The 19,260-nt window shown below is 45.9% G+C and overlaps 2 protein-coding genes across 2 annotated transcripts; one reads left to right on the top strand and one right to left on the bottom strand.

Annotated features, from left to right (window-relative positions):
• The first annotated feature begins 360 nt into the window (after positions 1-360).
• il17c (interleukin 17c) lies at positions 361-2,033 on the top strand. The gene is made up of 2 exons (XM_078543002.1): positions 361-636; positions 1,538-2,033. The coding sequence occupies exons 1-2, from the start codon at positions 407-409 to the stop codon at positions 1,779-1,781; spliced, it is 474 nt and encodes a 157-aa protein (XP_078399128.1). The 5' UTR covers positions 361-406; the 3' UTR covers positions 1,782-2,033.
• Positions 2,034-12,163: 10,130 nt separating this feature from the next.
• On the bottom strand, positions 12,164-18,422 carry LOC144681406 (interleukin-17C-like). Its single transcript, XM_078543001.1, has 2 exons — positions 18,147-18,422; positions 12,164-12,546 (listed from the first exon to the last, which is right to left on the bottom strand). The coding sequence occupies exons 1-2, from the start codon at positions 18,374-18,376 to the stop codon at positions 12,303-12,305; spliced, it is 474 nt and encodes a 157-aa protein (XP_078399127.1). The 5' UTR covers positions 18,377-18,422; the 3' UTR covers positions 12,164-12,302.
• Positions 18,423-19,260: the final 838 nt, after the last annotated feature.

Here is a 19,260-nt window from a genome sequence, read left to right as displayed (position 1 = left end):
GAGACAGACACACACACACAGACATGCAAAGAGCCCTGAAGGTAAGGAAAGTTTCCCAGTCAGAGTCAGTGCAGAAAGTCAGGAGGAACTGGGGATGGACAGAGTGTGGAAAAGGCTGTGAATAAAGAGAGAGAAATGGAATATTCCAGTCCAGAGAGAGACAAGAGCCCGGCGATGGGGGAGTGACATTTCCCTCCCTTCAGTACAAGTTGTTGTCGCCGCTGCCGCTATTTTTTGGGGAAGTTTAATATCCCGTCGCAGAATTTTTATTCCGGAATTGAAAAGGGTGAGACGGGGATTTAATGGAGTTTGTGGAATCTCTGCAGCTCCCTGATGTCTTTCTGATTCCTTCCCGAAGCTTCTGTTCATCGTCTTCCTGACCCTGGGGTCTGGTCAAACTCGGAGGATGAAGCGTGGAACCCATCATTGCTGGTCCCCAGGGGAGATGGAGAGCCAGGCCTCGGGGCTACAGAAGCTGCTGGGCAGGGCCAGCATGAACCGCTTTCCCTCGGTGACCCTGGTTAAAGAGCTGGAGCTACAGAAACACAAGTGGGAGAAAGGCTGCCCCAATCTGCAGCAATATTCCTCACACAACAGTGACTTCAGTCATCGTTCCATCTCACCCTGGGAATACAGGTAATGGGCACAGCCCCAAGGAACAGTGATTGTCTGGGTGATAATAGCAGATGGGCAGTGATGGATGGTCATGGGCAGTTGTGGACTGTACTGGATTGTGATGGACAGTGATGGACAGAGATGGGCAGTGATGGGTAGTGATGGACAGGGATGGGCAGTGATGACAGGGATGGGCAGAAATGGGCAATGATGGGTGGGAATGGGCAATGTTGGGTGATGATGGACAGGGATGGCTGGTGATGGGTGAGGACAGGCAGTGTTGGGTGATGATGGACAGGGATGGCTGGTGATGGGTGGGGATTGACAGTGATGGGCAGCAGTGGACAGTGATGGGCAGCAGTGGACAGTGATGGGCAGCATTGGACAGTGATGGACAGCAGTGGACAGTGATGGACAGCAGTGGACAGTGATGGGCAGCAGTGGACAGTGATGGACAGTGATGTGTAGTGATGGATAAGGCCATGATGGACAGTGATGGACTGTGATGGACAGTGATGGGTGGTTGGGTAGTGATGGATGGTAATGGGCAGTTGTGGACTGTACTGGATTGTGATGGGCAGTGATGGACAGTGATGGACAGGGGGATGGATGGGGATTGGCAGTGATGGGCAGTGATGTGTAGTGATGGACAGTGATGGACAGTGATGGGTAGTGATGGGCAGTGATGGGCAGTGATGGACAGTGATGGGCAGGGATGGGCAGTGATGGACACGGATGGGCAGTGATGGACAGTGATGGGTAGTGATGGGCAGTGATGGACAGTGATGGACAGTGATGGACAGGGATGGGCAGTGATGGACAGGGATGTGTAGTGATGGACAGGGATGGGTAGTGATGGATTGTGTCTCATTCTTCCTTTACACTGTCTCTGAACTCACTCTTGTTTTTCCTCTGATTCCAGGATTGATTACGATGAGAATCGATACCCCTCAAAACTGGCCTTTGCTCATTGCCTCTGTGAGGGTTGTATTGACGCAGAAACCGGGGAGGAGACACTTTCCTTAAACTCGGTGCCTCTTGAACAGACCATGTTGGTCCTGCAGCGCCAGGCCTGCCCTGGGCACCCCGGGCAGTATAGCTTCAATCTGAAGTACATCAAGGTGCCTGTGGGCTGTACATGTCTCCTGCCCAAAAACAGCTGGTAACCTCCTGTGGAGCCATCAGCAGCCCCCTCTGGGAGGGATATTCACACAGACTCAGTATTGTGTTTCTTGTGAAATACTCTCTGCTTATTTTATGGTCAGACATCCAACCGGACAGAGAGTGTCTGCTTCAGGTCCCGATCATCACAGAGACTTGGGACATTGTTTCCATGACTGACTCTCCCACTGCTGAGCATTAACTCACCCCAATGTCATTATTGGCACAGACAGCCAGTTAGACTGGACTGAGAGGGAGTTAGACTGGACTGAGAGACAGTTAGACTGGACTGAGAGACAGTTAGACTGGACTGAGAGACAGTTAGACTGGACTGAGAGACAGTTAGACTGGACTGAGAGGGAGTTAGACTGGACTGAGAGGGAGTTAGACTGGACTGAGAGCCAGTTAGACTGGACTGAGAGACAGTTAGACTGGACTGAGAGACAGTTAGACTGGACTGAGAGGGAGTTAGACTGGACTGAGAGCCAGTTAGACTGGACTGAGAGGGAGTTAGACTGGACTGAGAGACAGTTAGACTGGACTGAGAGACAGTTAGACTGGACTGAGAGGGAGTTAGACTGGACTGAGAGCCAGTTAGACTGGACTGAGAGACAGTTAGACTGGACTGAGAGACAGTTAGACTGGACTGAGAGACAGTTAGACTGGACTGAGAGGGAGTTAGACTGGACTGAGAGCCAGTTAGACTGGACTGAGAGGGAGTTAGACTGGACTGAGAGGGAGTTAGACTGGACTGAGAGGGAGTTAGCCTGGACTGAGAGGGAGTTAGACTGGACTGAGAGGGAGTTAGACTGGACTGAGAGGGAGTTAGCCTGGACTGAGAGGGAGTTAGACTGGACTGAGAGGGAGTTAGACTGGACTGAGAGGGAGTTAGACTGGACTGAGAGGGAGTTAGACTGGACTGAGAGGGAGTTAGACTGGACTGAGAGGGAGTTAGACTGGACTGAGAGGGAGTTAGATTGGACTGAGAGGGAGTTCGACTGGACTGAGAGCCAGTTAGATCAGACTGCGAGAGAGTTAGATGGGGCTGAGGGAAAGTTAAATAAAATAAAAACTGAAAATGCTGTAAAAACTCATCAGGCCTGGTAGCATCTGTGGAGAGAGAAACAGAGTTAACATTTTGAGTCCATATGACTCTTCTGAGGGAAAGTTAGACTAGACTGAGGGGGAGTAGGGCTGGACTGAGGGAGAGTTGGGCCGGACTGAGGGGGAGTTGGGCCGGACTGAGGGAGAGTTAGATCTGGGGCAGCGTGGGGAGGGTGTGAATTGTGCCCATGTGGTGTTGGGGATTGCATCCATCACGGGTCATTGTGCCTGGGAGTGGGTGGTATTGTAGTGTTTGTGGGATGTGCAGCAGAGATTCTCTGTGAGGTTGGATTGTCTTTGTGTTAAATACTTGTGTATTTGAATCCAGTATGTCATTGTGTGACTACTCACTCCACTTTATTAATTTATTACAAAGATGTTCTTGTTTTAATTTATTCCTGTGTAAACGAGCAAGATGTTTATCTCAGAGATTTAATTTATAAAATGAACTTTGTGTATTTATAATAATATAAAGACAAATTTTATCTTCATGAAGTGAAATCACTGGCTGATGTCATTCTGTGAGGGCTTGCGATAGAATTTTCCAATTTGGTTTCTCACTGAAATATTAATACTTTATAATAAAGTACTGAATTGTGATTGGTGTGAAGTTTATTGATGTGGATCAGCAGGGGCTATACTACTTTAGATAAATTGGGTAGGAGCAGTTAAAACATAGAGAGAAAAACAAAAAAACTGCGGATGCTGGAAATCCAAAACAAAAACAAAAACAGAATTGCCTGGAAAAACTCAGCAGGTCTGGCAGCATCGGCGGAGAAGAGCACAGTTGACGTTTCGAGTCCTCATGACCCTTCAACAGAACAAAACATATCTCATTACAGCTGTGTCTTTAAGCTTCACTTTGTTTGCCAGTGTCAGAGGAGCAGTCAATCCATTCCACAAGAAGTGTCTGTCCATGCAGTTGTTTTGTTATTGGACAGAGATTCTGATTTCAAATCCTAGAGTGTGAATTTAATTTTAGTTATAAAAAATCTGGAAATAAAAATCTGGTTTCAGTTAAAGTAACCATGAAGCTGTTGGATTATTGTAAAAAAAAAACCCCATCTGGTCTATTAGGGAAGGAAATCTGCAGTCCTTACCAGGTCTGGCCTACATGTGACTCCAGACCTACATCAACATGTTTGACTCTTAACTGCCCTCTGAAGTGAATTAATGACACACCCAGTTGTGTTCAAGGCAATTAGGAATGGGAATTAAAGCCAGCCTTGCCAGCAACATTCATAAACAAAAATGAATAATGGTAAAAAAAATCACATTAGATGCACTCACTTTTCCAGTGAGTTTCTTTGCTGATGTGTGACCTGAGACTAACTAGTCAAAGCTTGCTCAAGTGTTCTTACTGAAATTCTTCTGTTTGCAAAGTTGGTAAGTGGGGATGTAAAATATTTCCTTCTCTCTATTGGCTGATTCATCAAGATATTTGTTTGAAAGGAAAGTAGTTAGTGTCCCAACATTAATATATATCACAGGAAGATTTAATTGTATATGAAGACACCTGTTGAGCAACTTTAATATATCATTAAGAGACAATAAATCGAGGCCCTGTTTGTTCTCTCGAGTTTATGTAAAAATCCCATGGCATGTTCTCCCAGGGCCCTGGCCAATATTTACATCCCAACCAGCATCGCCAAAACAAGTTGCTTGTTCATCCATTTTATTTATTTTTTGTTGGGACCTTGTTGTGCACTAATTGGCTGCTTTGTTTGCTTATGCACTAACAGTGTCTGCACTTTGAAAACAATTCATTATGAATTGCTTCAGGACATCCTTAGGATGTGAAAGGGGGTAAATTAATCTGTTCCTTCTTGAATTCAGTTGTGGTGACATCTATGACATCAACCAAATAATTCTGTCACCCACACACACATGTCATTCTATTATGGAGGTTTCAGAACTTCATCTCATCCACTAGATTTGATATATCATCCAGGACTGGTGACGTATTTAATTTCAAAGATGCTAAACCCCTTAATTATAGAATCATAGAGATTTAGAGAATGAAAGGGGGCATTCTACACCAGCTGACAAGTATCCATCCAGACTAATCCCACTTTCCAATTCTTGATCTGTGGAGATGTAGGACACAGCAGCTCAATGTGTATCCAGTACTTTTAAAATGTCATGGGGGCTTCTGCCTCTTCCACCTTTTCAGGCAGTGAGTTCCAGACACCCACCACCCTCTGGGTGAAAATCTTTCTCCTCGAATCCCCTCAAAACCTCCTCCCTCTTACCCTAAATTGATGCCCCCTGTTCAAGGATCCCTCTAGAGGATGTTGCCTGGGCTGGGGAGTTTTTATTATGAGGAAAGGTTGGATAGGCTGGGGTTATTTTCTTTGGAATGGAGGAGGATGAAGTGTATAAAATAATGAGGATCTGAACAGGGTGGACTAGAAGATGATATTTCCTCCCTCACTATATTTACACCATCTAATATTTCACACTTCTCCTTAACTACAATGTCTGTATTTTGTGAAGACAGATTAAACATTCATTAAGAACCATGCCCACATTCTCCATGCCCACATATAGCTTATCTCTCCGGTTTCTAATTAACCTTAGTTATCCTCCTGCTCTTTATATATTCACAAAACATCTCTGGATTTTCCTTGATTTTGCTGCCAATATTTTTTCCTGCCTCACCCCGCCTTTGCTTTCCTAATTTCCTTTTTAATTTCACCCTGCACTTTGTAAACTCCTCCCAGTTTTCTGTAGTATTGAGCCCTTGGTGTTCAACATAATCTTCCCTTTTGCCTTATCCTGTTCTGTATGATCTTTGACATCTGGAGGGGATCCAGATTTGGGAATTTCACCCTTTTTCTCTGGGAAACATATTTGCTCTGAACCCCCTTAATCTTCTTTTTGAATGCCTCCCACTGCTCTGACACTGATTTGCCTTCAAGTAGCTGTTTCCAGTCGACTCTTAATGAATCACATCACTGCTTAGTAAAACTGACCTTTCCCCAGTTTAAAATTTTTACCCTTGGTCTATCTTTTTCCTTTCCCATAACTACGCTACATCTAATTGAAATGATGACGAGCACTAAAATGCTCTTCCACTGATGACCCTCCCAGCTTGCTGTCTGAACAAACCAGGTCCTCCTCTTGTTCAACTTGTCACAGCTGCAAAAATTCTCTGCAATGTATTTTCTCCCAATGCCAGGTTCAGGAGTACCAAAGGAATTCTGCATCTTCTACATATTTTACACTGAGGGTACATATGAGGGTATTGAAATCCCCAGTGGGTTCTGCACTTCTCAGTAACTTGGCCTTTGTGCTTTCCTATCCCTCTCTGAATGTTTGGGGTCTATCATCCATTCCCAGCGGTGTGATTGTCTCCTTGTTCCTCCCTTCAACCCATTTGGCCATTGATCCTTCTAACATTTCCTACCACCTCACGGCTGTGATTGTTGCTTTGACCAATATTGCTAACCCCCTCCCCCCTCTTTTCTTATTGCCCTCTCTATTCTACCTGGAAACCTTCTGAACCACGGACGTTAGAATCATGTGATTAGTGGTATTTATTTCAATGCAAGAATTAAGTTTACTTCAATGCAAGTTTAAACCCTCTGCAGCAGCACTAGCAAACCTCGCTGCCACAATATCAGTCCCAGCCCTGCTGAGGTGCAACCCATCTGTCTTGTATGGGCCCCACCTCTCCCTGGACCGGTCCCAGTGCCTCAGGAATCTAAAGCCCTCCCCTCATGCACCATCTCTCCAGCCATGCTTTCAGTTGCACCAACCTCCTTTTTCTGTACTCAGTGACAGGTGGTATCAGGAATAATCTGGAGATTAAAAGCAAAATACCGCAGATGCTGGAAATCTGAGATAACAGAAAACGCTGGAAAGACTCAGCAGGTTTGGCAGCATCTGTGGAGAGAGAAACAGAGTTAATGTTTCTCATCTGCATGGCTCCTCTTATAATCCAGAGATTACTTCCTTAGAGATTCTGCTTTTAAATTTTCCCCCAGCTCCCTAAAATCTGCCTGAAAGATCTTATCCCTCTTTCTACCTACGTCATTGTTACCGATATGGATCATGGCCTCAGGCTGTTTGTCCTCCAGCCTCGGGATGTTGTGCAGCCACTCAGTGACATCTCTGATCCTGGCATCAGGGAGACAACATACCATTCTGGAGTCACATCTGCGGTCACAGAAATGCCTTCCTGTTCTCCTGACTATTGAACCCCTTCTCGCTTTTGCTTTCCTGACTTTCCTCTTGAGTCAGCCATGACTTGGCTGTGGCTTCACACCCCAGAAGAATCTCACCCTCACTAATATTCGGAACTCAGATCTGATTGGAGAGCAAAATGCACTTGGGATTCCTGGACTACTTGCCTGGTCCTAATTGACAATCTGGCCATCACCCATTCCCTCTCTCCCTGCAAACTCATAAACTCTAGTGTTATGAACTAGAGATAGTTTAAGTAAGTTATATTTGTATTTCTGGGTGTTAGGAATGAAGGTTAATATGTATTTCTGTATTTTGTGTTAAAAGGATGAAAACTGAATTTTGGTTTCACTTTAAAAGACCCTGCATTTTTAATTATTTTATGACTCTTGAAGTGGAGAATTGTGTTATCAAGGAGGGATCGTGGTTTAGGGAAGTTAAAACAAAGCAGAAAAGAACTGTGAGCTAAAAGCTACTGCGGATGCTGGAAATCCAAAACAAAAACAGAATTACCTGGAAAAATTCAGCAGGTCTGGCAGCATTGGTGGAGAAGAAAACAGTTGATGTTTCGAGTCCTCATGACCCTTCGGCAGAACTGAAGTATAGTTAGGAGAGAGGTGAAATATAAGCTGGTTTAAGGTGGGGGGCGGGGGTAGAGAGAAGTTGAGGGTGGGGTGGTTGTGGGGACAAGCAAGCAGTGATAGGAGCAGATAATCAAAAGATGTCACAGACAAAAGGATCAAAGAGGTGTTGAAGGTGGTGATATTATCTAAGAAAAGTGCTAATTAAAAATGGATGGCAGGACACTCAAGGTACAGCTCTAGTGGGGGTGGGGTGGACAGACTAATAAAGTATTAGTTGTAGATTTAAAAATAATGGAAAAAGGTGGGAAAAGAAGAATCTATATAAATTATTGAAAAAAAAGGGGGGAGGGGGAAGAAACGGGGTGGGGATGGGGGGAGGGGGAGTTTAAGATCTAAAGTTGTTGAATTCAATATTCAGCCCGGAAGGCTGTAAAGTGCCTAGTCGGAAGATGAGGTGCTGTTCCTCCAGTTTGCGTTGGGCTTCACTGGAACAATGCAGCAAGCCAAGGACAGACATGTGGGCAAGAGAACAGGGTGGAGTGTTAAAATGGCAAACGACAGGGAGATTTGGGTCTTTCTTGCGGACAGACCGCAGGTGTTCTGCAAAGCGGTCACCCAGTTTGCGTTTGGTCTCTCCAATGTAGAGGAAACATTGGAGAGACCAAACGCAAACTGGGTGACCGCTTTGCAGAACACCTGCGGTCTGTCCGCAAGAAAGACCCAAATCTCCCTGTCGCTTGCCATTTTAACACTCCACCCTGTTCTCTTGCCCACATGTCTGTCCTTGGCTTGCTGCATTGTTCCAGTGAAGCCCAACGCAAACTGGAGGAACAGCACCTCATCTTCCGACTAGGCACTTTACAGCCTTCCGGGCTGAATATTGAATTCAACAACTTTAGATCTTAAACTCCCTCCCCAATCCCCACCCCCTTTCCGTTTCTTCCCCCTCCCTTTTGTTTTTTCCAATAATTTATATAGATTTTTCTTTTCCCACCTATTTCCATTATTTTTAAATCTATACCTGTAATGCCCTGTCAGTCTTTCCACCCCACCCCCACTAGAGCTGTACCTTGAGTGTCCTGCCATCCATTCTTAATTAGCACTTTTCTTAGATAATATCACCACCTTCAACACCTCTTTGATCCTTTTGTCTGTGACATCTTTTGATTATCTGCTCCTATCACTGCTTGCTTATCCCTACAACCACCCCACCCTCAACTTCTCTCTCCCCCGGCCCCCCACCTTAGACCAGCTTATATTTCACCTCTCTCCTAACTATACTTCAGTTCTGCCGAAGGGTCGTGAGGACTCGAAACGTCAACTGTTTTCTTCTCCACCGATGCTGCCAGACCTGCTGAGTTTTTCCAGGTAATTCAGAAAAGAACTGTGCTGTTGCCTAGCAACCGGGGTCCAGAGAGAGATTTGTTGGCTCACAGTGTGACAAGCGTCTGCGGGAGTGGGAGAGTCAATGAGGGATCCATAGTATCTGTTTGGGGTGTCTTCTGTCACTTGGTTTCAGAGTGTGGTGTGCCTGACCACAGGTCACCTATTGGTTTACATGGGCTGTGTCCTTACTGTGAACATTAGAGCGTAAGATAAGTTATGTAACTTGTGTTATCCTTACAAATCTGTATATACCTTTAAAGGTGTAGTTGTGGGTGAAGGAGTATTGTGATATAATTAATCTTTTCTTGTTTAATTAATGTTTTATTCTTTTGTTAAAAGTTCATCAGCTGATTCCTACGACTCTGCTCAGTGGCCACTCTCCATGTTTCTAAACAAAAAATAAAAGTCAGGATCTATCGAGCCAGGTTCCAGCCTGGGACCTGGCTTGCCCAGTAACAACATCAGCTGGGATCATAACACTGAGGTGACCACATCCAGAAACATTGTCCACACAGCTCTCAGCCTCAGTGTTGAACTACAGTGACAGCAGTTGCTGCTTAAACGCCAAAACCCAGAGTTCGGGCTCCTCCAACTGACAATACTTTCCACACATCTGTTTGTTTAGGACATGAGAAGAGTTCCCACATGGTACAGGATGTGCATTCCATGGAATTGAGGGGCCCTGCCATGTTTCTATTTATTAGGTTACTATCTAAATTTACCAGAAATAAAACCTAACATTTAGAAACTCAAGATTTAAAACTTAAAACCCAACACTTAGATCCTTACCTCAATACTTACCTTTGGTTGGTCTCTGTTCCCTCAGGTTCCACTTCTTCCTTCCTGCATTGATTCTGATGTCACTACCTATGGGTGTGTTGCTCTCACTCCTCCTGGTCTCTATTTTATCCAAATGCTCGCAGGTAGCAAGCCCATTCTACCTGTTGAACAGGATCAGCTTCTCCAGATCTTCCTTTTCCTTCATCTAGATTTCCCTTAACTCTGTAAACTATCGGCCACATCAACCCTGTTCTGAATCTGCACCTCTACATCAGGACCGGGTGTTGCGTCCTGCTTCTACCGATGTGTTTACTTGGGAACAGTCTTGCTCTTGGTCAACTCCCACAGACTGCAGTCCAGACAGAAGTGGAGAGAAGTTAGAAAAGGTGGAGCAGAGAGATTGAGGGGCTGATGAGCAGCAATCACTCAAAAATAGTAAACAAGTGTACAAATAATTTAAAATGCAAATGGAATGTTGTCTCTTACACAAAGGGACAGGAGTTACACTCGAGTTATAAGGAGCTCTGGTTAGATCCCATCGAGAGTAACTGTGTTCATTCCTGGGCCCCGCACCTCAGGAAGGAGATATCGCCCTTGGAGGGGGTGCAGCCCAGATTCACCAGAATGATCCTGAGGCTGAAAGGGTTAATTAATGAGGACAGGTTGCACTGACAAGGCTTGTATTCCTTTGAGGTTAAAAAATTAAGAGATGATCTGACTGAACTGTAAAATGATGAAAGCAGGTTTGACACTAAACACTGTTGCACATGGTGGCAGAGACTAGAACAACAGGTTATGAACTTCAATTTCGAGGCAGGCTGTTCAGGGGAACGGGCAGGAAGCACTTTTTCATGTAAAGGGCAGTGGAAGTCTGCAACTCCCTCTCCAAAGAGCTGTTGAGGCTAGAAGTCAACTAGAAAATTCAAACTGAAGGTGATAGATTTTTGTTGGCTCCAAGGTGTGGGGTGATATGGAACCAGTCCAGATCTCTGTGTTACTGTATCCAGTCTCCATTATTAGCCCAGTAAATAGCTCATTACAATTGTGTTCCCTTATTTTCTGCATTAAAACTTCACACCAATCACAATTCAGTACTTTATTATAAAGTATTAATATTTCAGTGAGAAACCAAATTGGAAAATTCTATCGCAAGCCCTCACAGAATGACATCAGCCAGTGATTTCACTTCATGAAGATAAAATTTGTCTTTATATTATTATAAATACACAAAGTTCATTTATAAATTAAATCTCTGAGATAAACATCTTGCTCGTTTACACAGGAATAAATTAAAACAAGAACATCTTTGTAATAAATTAATAAAGTGGAGTGAGTAGTCACACAATGACATACTGGATTCAAATACACAAGTATTTAACACAAAGACAATCCAACCTCACAGAGAGTCTCTGCTGCACATCCCACAAACACTACAATACCACCCACTCCCAGGCACAATGACCCGTGATGGATGCAATCCCCAACACCACATGGGCACAATTCACACCCTCCCCACGCTGCCCCAGATCTAACTCTCCCTCAGTCCGGCCCAACTCCCCCTCAGTCCGGCCCAACCCTCCCTCAGTCTGGCCCTACTCCCCCTCAGTCCAGCCCAACTACCCCTCAGTCCGGCCCAACTCCCCCTCAGTCCAGCCCAACTCCCCCTCAGTCCGGCCCAACTCTTCCTCAGAAGAGTCGTATGGACTCAAAATGTTAACTCTGTTTCTCTCTCCACAGATGCTACCAGGCCTGATGAGTTTTTACAGCATTTTCTGTTTTTATTTTATTTAACTTTCCCTCAGTCCCATCTAACACACCCTCAGTCTGATCTAACTGGCTTCAGTCCAGTCTAACTCCCTCTCAGTCCAGTCTAACTCCCTCTCAGTCCAATCTAACTCCCTCTCAGTCCAGGCTAACTCCCTCTCAGTCCAGTCTAACTCCCTCTCAGTCCAGTCTAACTGGCTCTCAGTCCAGTCTAACTGGCTCTCAGTCCAGTCTAACTCCCTCTCAGTCCAGTCTAACTCCCTCTCAGTCCAGTGTAACTGGCTCTCAGTCCAGTCTAACTCCCTCTCAGTCCAGTCTAACTCCCTCTCAGTCCAATCTAACTGTCTCTCAGTCCAGTCTAACTGTCTCTCAGTCCAGTCTAACTGTCTCTCAGTCCAGTCTAACTGTCTCTCAGTCCAGTCTAACTCCCTCTCAGTCCAGTCTAACTGTCTCTCAGTCCAGTCTAACTCCCTCTCAGTCCAGTCTAACTGGCTGTCTGTGCCAATAATGACATTGGGGTGAGTTAAAGTTCAGCAGTGGGAGAGTCAATCATTGAAACAATGTCCCAAGTCTCTGTGATGATCGGGACCTGAAGCAGACACTCTCTGTCCGGTTGGATGTCTGACCATAAAATAAGCAGAGAGTATTTCACAAGAAACACAATACTGAGTCTGTGTGAATATCCCTCCCAGAGGGGGCTGCTGATGGCTCCACAGGAGGTTACCAGCTGTTTTTGGGCAGGAGACATGTACAGCCCACAGGCACCTTGATGTACTTCAGATTGAAGCTATACTGCCCGGGGTGCCCAGGGCAGGCCTGGCGCTGCAGGACCAACATGGTCTGTTCAAGAGGCACCGAGTTTAAGGAAAGTGTCTCCTCCCCGGTTTCTGCGTCAATACAACCCTCACAGAGGCAATGAGCAAAGGCCAGTTTTGAGGGGTATCGATTCTCATCGTAATCAATCCTGGAATCAGAGGAAAAACAAGAGTGAGTTCAGAGACAGTGTAAAGGAAGAATGAGACACAATCCATCACTCCTCAATCGCCCATCACTGCCCATTGCTGTCCATCACTGCCCATTGCTGCCCATCCCTGTCCATCACTACCCATCACTGCCCATCCGTGTCCATCACTACACATCCCTGTCCATCACTGTCCATCACAATCCAGTACAGTCCACAACTGCCCATTACCATCCATCACTACACATCCCTGTCCATCTCTGTCCATCACTGTCCACTGCTGCCCATCACTGCCAATCCCCACCCATCACTGCCCATCCCTGTCCATCACTGCCCACTGCTGCTCTACGTTTATACTCCATGTCGCTTTCAATGAAGGCCAAGATTCTATTTACCTTCCTAATGACTTGATGTAGCTGCATGCTAACATTTTTGATTCAAGGACACCCAGATCTCTCTGTACAGCAGCATTCTGCCGGTTCTCTTTAATTAATTCTGCTTCTCTATTCTTGACATTTTCCCACATTATACACCAATTGTCAAACTTTTCCCACTCACTTAATCTATCTCTGTCCCTTTGCAGACTCCTTGTGTCCTGCTCACAAGTTGCTTTTCTACCTATCTTCGTATCGTTCATACGAACATACAAATTAGGAGCAGGAGTAGGCCATTCAGCCCCTCGAGCCTGCTCTGCCATTGAATAAGATCATGGCTGATCTGATTGTGGCCTCAACTCCACCTTCCCACCTACTCCCGATAACCTTTGAATCTCTCTAACTCTGCCTTAAAAATATTCGTTGACCCTGCCTCCCATTCTCTGGGGAAGAGCGTTCCAAAGATTCACAACCCTCTGAGGGAAAGAATTTCTTCTCATTTCTGCCTTAAATGGGAGACCCCTTATTTTTAATTTGTGTCCCCAAGTTCTAGTCTCTCCCACCAGGGGAAACATCCTCCCTGTCAATCCCTCAGGATCTTACATGTTTCAATCAGATCACCTCTAATTCATCCAAACTCCAATGGATACAGTCCCAGCCTGTCTGACCTTTCCTCATAAGATACCTCCGCCCTTCTACTGTCCCAGGCATCAGTCGAGTGAACCTTCTCTGAATTGCTTCTAATGCATTTATATCCTTTCTTAAATAAGGAGGTCAAAGCTGTACTCAGTACTCTAGATGTGGTCTCACCAACACCCTATACACCTGTAGCATAACATCCCTACTTTTATATTCCATTCCCTTTGCAATAAACTACAACATTCCATTTGCCTTCCTGATCACTTGCTGCACCTGCATACTAACATTTTGTGATTCATGAACCAGGACACCCAGATCCCTCTGTACCTCAGAGTTCTGCAATCGCTCTCTATTTAAATAGTATACTGCTTTTCTATTCTTACTGCCAAAGTGGACACGTTCATATTTTTCCACATTATATTCCATCTGCCAATTTTTTACCCTTTCACTTAACACGTCTATATCCCTTTGCAGACTCCTTATTTCCTCTTCACAACTTACTTTCCTACCTATCTTTGTGTCATCAGCAAATTTAGCAACCATATTTTTGGTCCCTTCATCCAAGCCAGTGATATGGATTGTAAAGAGTTGAGGCCCCAGCACTGATCCCTGTGTCACTCCACTCATCACATCTTGCCAATCCGAAAATGGCCCATTAATCTCCGTTTCCTGCTAGCTAAGCAATCCTCTGTCCTTGCTAATATGTTACCCCCAGCACCGTGAGCTTTTATTTTTGTGTAGTAACCCTTCACATGACACTTTGTTAGAAGTCTTCTGGAAATCTAAGTATTGCACATCCACAGATTCCCCTTTATCCACGTTGCCTGTTACTTCCTCAAAGAACTCCAATAAATCAATCACACATGGTTTCCCTTTCACCAAACCATGTTGGCTCTGCATGACTGCATTGAGATTTTCTAAGTGACCCGCTATAACCTCCTTAATAATAGATTCTAGCAATTTCCCTATGACAGCTGTAAAGCTAACTGGACTGTAGTTTTCTGCTGCCCGTATCCCTCCTTTCTTGAATAGATAAGTCACATTTGCTATTTTCCAATCCATGGGACCTTTCCAGAATCGAGGGAATTTTGGAAAATTAAAACCAATGCAGCCACTTCTTTTAAGACCTGAGAATGAAGTCCATCAGGGCCTGGGGACTTGTCAGCTTTTAGTTCTAATACTCTTCTCAGTCTCCTTTCCCTGGTGACTGTAATTGTTTTCAGTTCCTCCCTCCCTTTCATCATCAGCAGATTTAGCTACAATACAGTCGGCCCCTTCATTCAAATCATGAAAATCGATTGTAAATAGTTGTGGCCCCAGCACTGATTCCTGTGGCAATTCACTAGTTACAGTTTGCCAACCAGAAAATGACTTATTTATCCTGGCTCTCTGTTATCTTTTGGTTAACCAATCTTCTATTCGTGCTAATATATCACCACCAAAACCATGAGCTCTTATCTTGTGCAGTAACCTTTTATATGGTACTTTTTAAAAATTCATTCATGGGATGTGGGCTTCGCTGGCTGGGCCAGCATTTATTGCCCATCCCCAATTACCCTCAAGAAGGTGGTGGTGAGCTGCCTTCTTGAACTGCTCCATGTGGTGTAGGTACACCCACAGTGCTATTAGGAAGGGAGTTCTAGGATTTTGACCCAGCGACAGTGAAGGAACAGCGATATATTTCCAAGTCAGGATGGTGAGTGACTTGGAAGGGAACTTCCAGGTGGTGGTGTTCCCATCTATCTGCTGCCCTTGTCCTTCTAGATGGTAGTGGTCGTGGGTTTGGAAGGTGTTGTCTCAGGAGCCTTGGTGAGTTCCTGCAGTGCATCTTGTAGATGGTACACACTGCTGCCACTGTGTGTCAGTGGTGGAGGGAGTGAATGTTTGTGGATGTGGTGCCGATCAAGCGGCTGCTTTGTCCTGGTCAGTGACAAGCTTCTTGAGTGTTGTGGGAGCTGCACTGATCCAGGCAAGTGGGGAGTATTCCATCACACTCCTGACTTGTGCCTCGTAGATGGTGGGCAGGGTTTGGGGAGTCAGGAGGTGAGTTACTTGTCACACAATTCCTAATCTCTGACCTGCTCTTGCTGCCACTGTATTTATATGGCTAGTCCAGTTCAGTTTCTGGTCAATGATAACCCCCAGGATGTTGATAGTGGGGGATTCAGTGATGGTAATGCCATTGAATGTCAAGGGGCGCTGGTTGGATTCTCTCTCGTTGGAGATGGTCATTGCCTGGCACTTGTGTGGTGCGAACGTTACTTGCCACTTGTCGGCCCAAGCCTGGATATTGTCCAGGTCTTGCTGCATTTGGACATGGACTGCTTCAGTATCTGAGGAGTCACGAATGGTGCTGAACATTGTGCAATCATCAGTGAACATCTCCACTTCTGACCTTATGATGGAAGGAAGGTCATTGATGAAGCAGCTGAAGATGGTTGGGCCGAGGACACTACCCTGAGGAACTCCTGCAGTGATGTCCTGGAGCTGAGAGGACTGACCATCAACAACCACAACCATCTTCCTTTGTGCTATGGATGACTCCAACCAGTGGAGAATTTTCCCCCTGATTCCCATTGACTCCAGTTTTGCTAGGGATCCTTGACACATAGAAACATGGAAACATTGAACCCAGGAGCAGGAACAGGCCATTCGGCCCTTCGAGCCAGTTCCACCTTTCAATATGACCATGGCTGATCCTCTATCTCAACGCCATATTCCCATTTTCTTTCCTACCCCTTGATGCCCCTAATATCCAAAAAATTATCAATTTCTTTCTTGAATATACTCAGTGACCCGGTCTCCACAGCCTCTGTGGTAGAGAATTCCACAGGTTGACCACCCTCTAAGTGAAGAAATTTTTCCTCATCTCAGTCCTAAATGCCCTGCCCCGTATCCTGAGACTGTGGCCCCTGGTTCTAAACTCCCCAACCAGGGGAAACATCCTCCCTGCATCCAGTCTGTCCAGCCCTGTTAGAATTTTATACATTTCAATCAGATCCCCTCTCACTCTTCTAAACTCTAGTGAATACAGGCCCAGTCGAACCAATCCCTCCTCATACAACAGTCCTGCCATCCCCGGTACCAGCCTAGTGAACCTTCGCTGCACTCCCTCTATGGCAAGTATATCCATTCTTAGGTAGGGAGACCAAAACTACACACAATACTCCAGCTGTGGTCTCACCAAGGTCCTGTATAACTGCAGTAAGACATCCCTACTTCTGAACTCAAATCCTCTTGCAATGAAGGCCAACATACCATTTGCCTTCCTAATTGCTTGCTGCACCTGCCTATTTACTTTCATTGACTGATGTACAAGGACACCCAGATCCCTTTGTACATCCACATTTCTCAATATATCACCATTTAAATAATACTCTGCCTTTCTGTTTTTCACACTGATGTGTATAACTTCATATTTATCCACATTATACTGCATCTGCCATGTGTTTGCCAACACACACAACTTGTCTAAATCGCCCTGAAGCCTCCTTGCATCCTCCTCACCACCCCACACAGTTTTGTGTCATCAGCAAACTTGAAAATATTGCCTTTGGTTCCCTCGTCCAAGTCATTTATATATATTGTGAATAGCTGGGCCCAAGCACTGATCCCTGCGGTACCCCACTAGTCACCACCTGCCACCGAGAAAAAGACCCATTTATTCCCACTCTCTGTTTCCGGTCTGTCAACCAATTCTCAATCCATGCCAGTATATTACCCCCAGTCCCATGTGCTTTAATTTTGCCCACAAGCCTCTTATGTGGGACCTTATCAAAACCTTCTTGAAATCCAAACACACCACATCCACTGGTTCTCCCTTATCTAATCTACTAGTTACATCCTCAAAAAACTCCAGTAGATTAGTTAAGCATGATTTCCCTTTCATAAACCCATGCTGACTTTGTCTAATCCCGTTAATGTTTTCCAAGTTTTCTGTTACCACGTCTTTTATAATAGACTCTAGCATTTTCTCCACTACTGATGTTAGGCAAACTGATCTGTAATTCTCTGTTTTTTCTCTCCCTCCAGTTTTAAATAGTGGGGTTATATTTGCCACCCTCCAATCTGTAGGAACTGCTCCAGAGTCTATAGAATTTTGGAAGATCACCACCAATGCATGTCTTTTGAACATTCAAATGCACGACATCTACTGGTTCCCCATTATCCACCCTGCTTGTTACATCCTCAAAGACTCTAATAAAGCCCATCACTGTCCATCGCTGCCCATCACTGTCCACTGCTGCCCATCCCCGTCCATCACTACACATTACTGCCCACCCCCATCCATCCCTGTCCATCATCACCCAACACTGCCTGTCCTCACCCATCACCAGCCATCCCTGTCCATCATCACCCAACATTGCCCATCCCCACCCATCATTGCCCATTTCTGCCCATCCCTGTCATCACTGCCCATCCCTGTCCATCACTACCCATCACTGCCCATCTCTGTCCATCACTGTCCATCTCTGTCCATCACTGTCCATCACAATCCAGTACAGTCCACAACTGCCCATGACCATCCATCACTGCCCATCTGCTATTATCACCCAGACAATCACTGTTCCTTGGGGCTGTGCCCATTACCTGTATTCCCAGGGTGAGATGGAACGATGACTGAAGTCACTGTTGTGTGAGGAATATTGCTGCAGATTGGGGCAGCCTTTCTCCCACTTGTGTTTCTGTAGCTCCAGCTCTTTAACCAGGGTCACCGAGGGAAAGCGGTTCATGCTGGCCCTGCCCAGCAGCTTCTGTAGCCCCGAGGCCTGGCTCTCCATCTCCCCTGGGGACCAGCAATGATGGGTTCCACGCTTCATCCTCCGAGTTTGACCAGACCCCAGGGTCAGGAAGACGATGAACAGAAGCTTCGGGAAGGAATCAGAAAGACATCAGGGAGCTGCAGAGATTCCACAAACTCCATTAAATCCCCGTCTCACCCTTTTCAATTCCGGAATAAAAATTCTGCGACGGGATATTAAACTTCCCCAAAAAATAGCGGCAGCGGCGACAACAACTTGTACTGAAGGGAGGGAAATGTCACTCCCCCATCGCCGGGCTCTTGTCTCTCTCTGGACTGGAATATTCCATTTCTCTCTCTTTATTCACAGCCTTTTCCACACTCTGTCCATCCCCAGTTCCTCCTGACTTTCTGCACTGACTCTGACTGGGAAACTTTCCTTACCTTCAGGGCTCTTTGCATGTCTGTGTGTGTGTGTCTGTCTCTCCGCCTGGACCTGCTGCTCTGTCCCGGGATCTCCGCCTCTTTCTCTCCTTGTCAGTTTCTGCTCAATTTCAGCTTCTTTCGCCTCTTTTATACCCGAGACTGGGCTGGAAATCCCGATGAGGAAAATGCTCGCAGCTTCCGTGTTATTGTCAAAGGTGAAAAAACCCGTTCCTGATGGAGAGGGTGAGACATCCCGAGTCCGTCACTGCGCCCAGCCCCGGGCAGCACCCCGCACACCTGGACAGGAGGCAGACTGCGCTCAGTGAGGGCAGCACCCCACACCTGGACAGGAGGCAGACTGCACTCAGTGAGGGCAGCACCCCGCACACCTGGACAGGAGGCAGACTGCACTCAGTGAGGGCAGCACCCCGCACACCTGGACAGGAGGCAGACTGCGCTCAGTGAGGGCAGCACCCCGCACACCTGGACAGGAGGCAGACTGCACTCAGTGAGGGCAGCACCCCGCACACCTGGACA

This window comes from Cetorhinus maximus, chromosome 6 (assembly GCF_964194155.1).
Source record: "Cetorhinus maximus chromosome 6, sCetMax3.hap1.1, whole genome shotgun sequence".
Taxonomy (NCBI): domain Eukaryota; kingdom Metazoa; phylum Chordata; class Chondrichthyes; order Lamniformes; family Cetorhinidae; genus Cetorhinus; species Cetorhinus maximus.
This window is presented reverse-complemented; position numbering and strand designations above follow the sequence as displayed.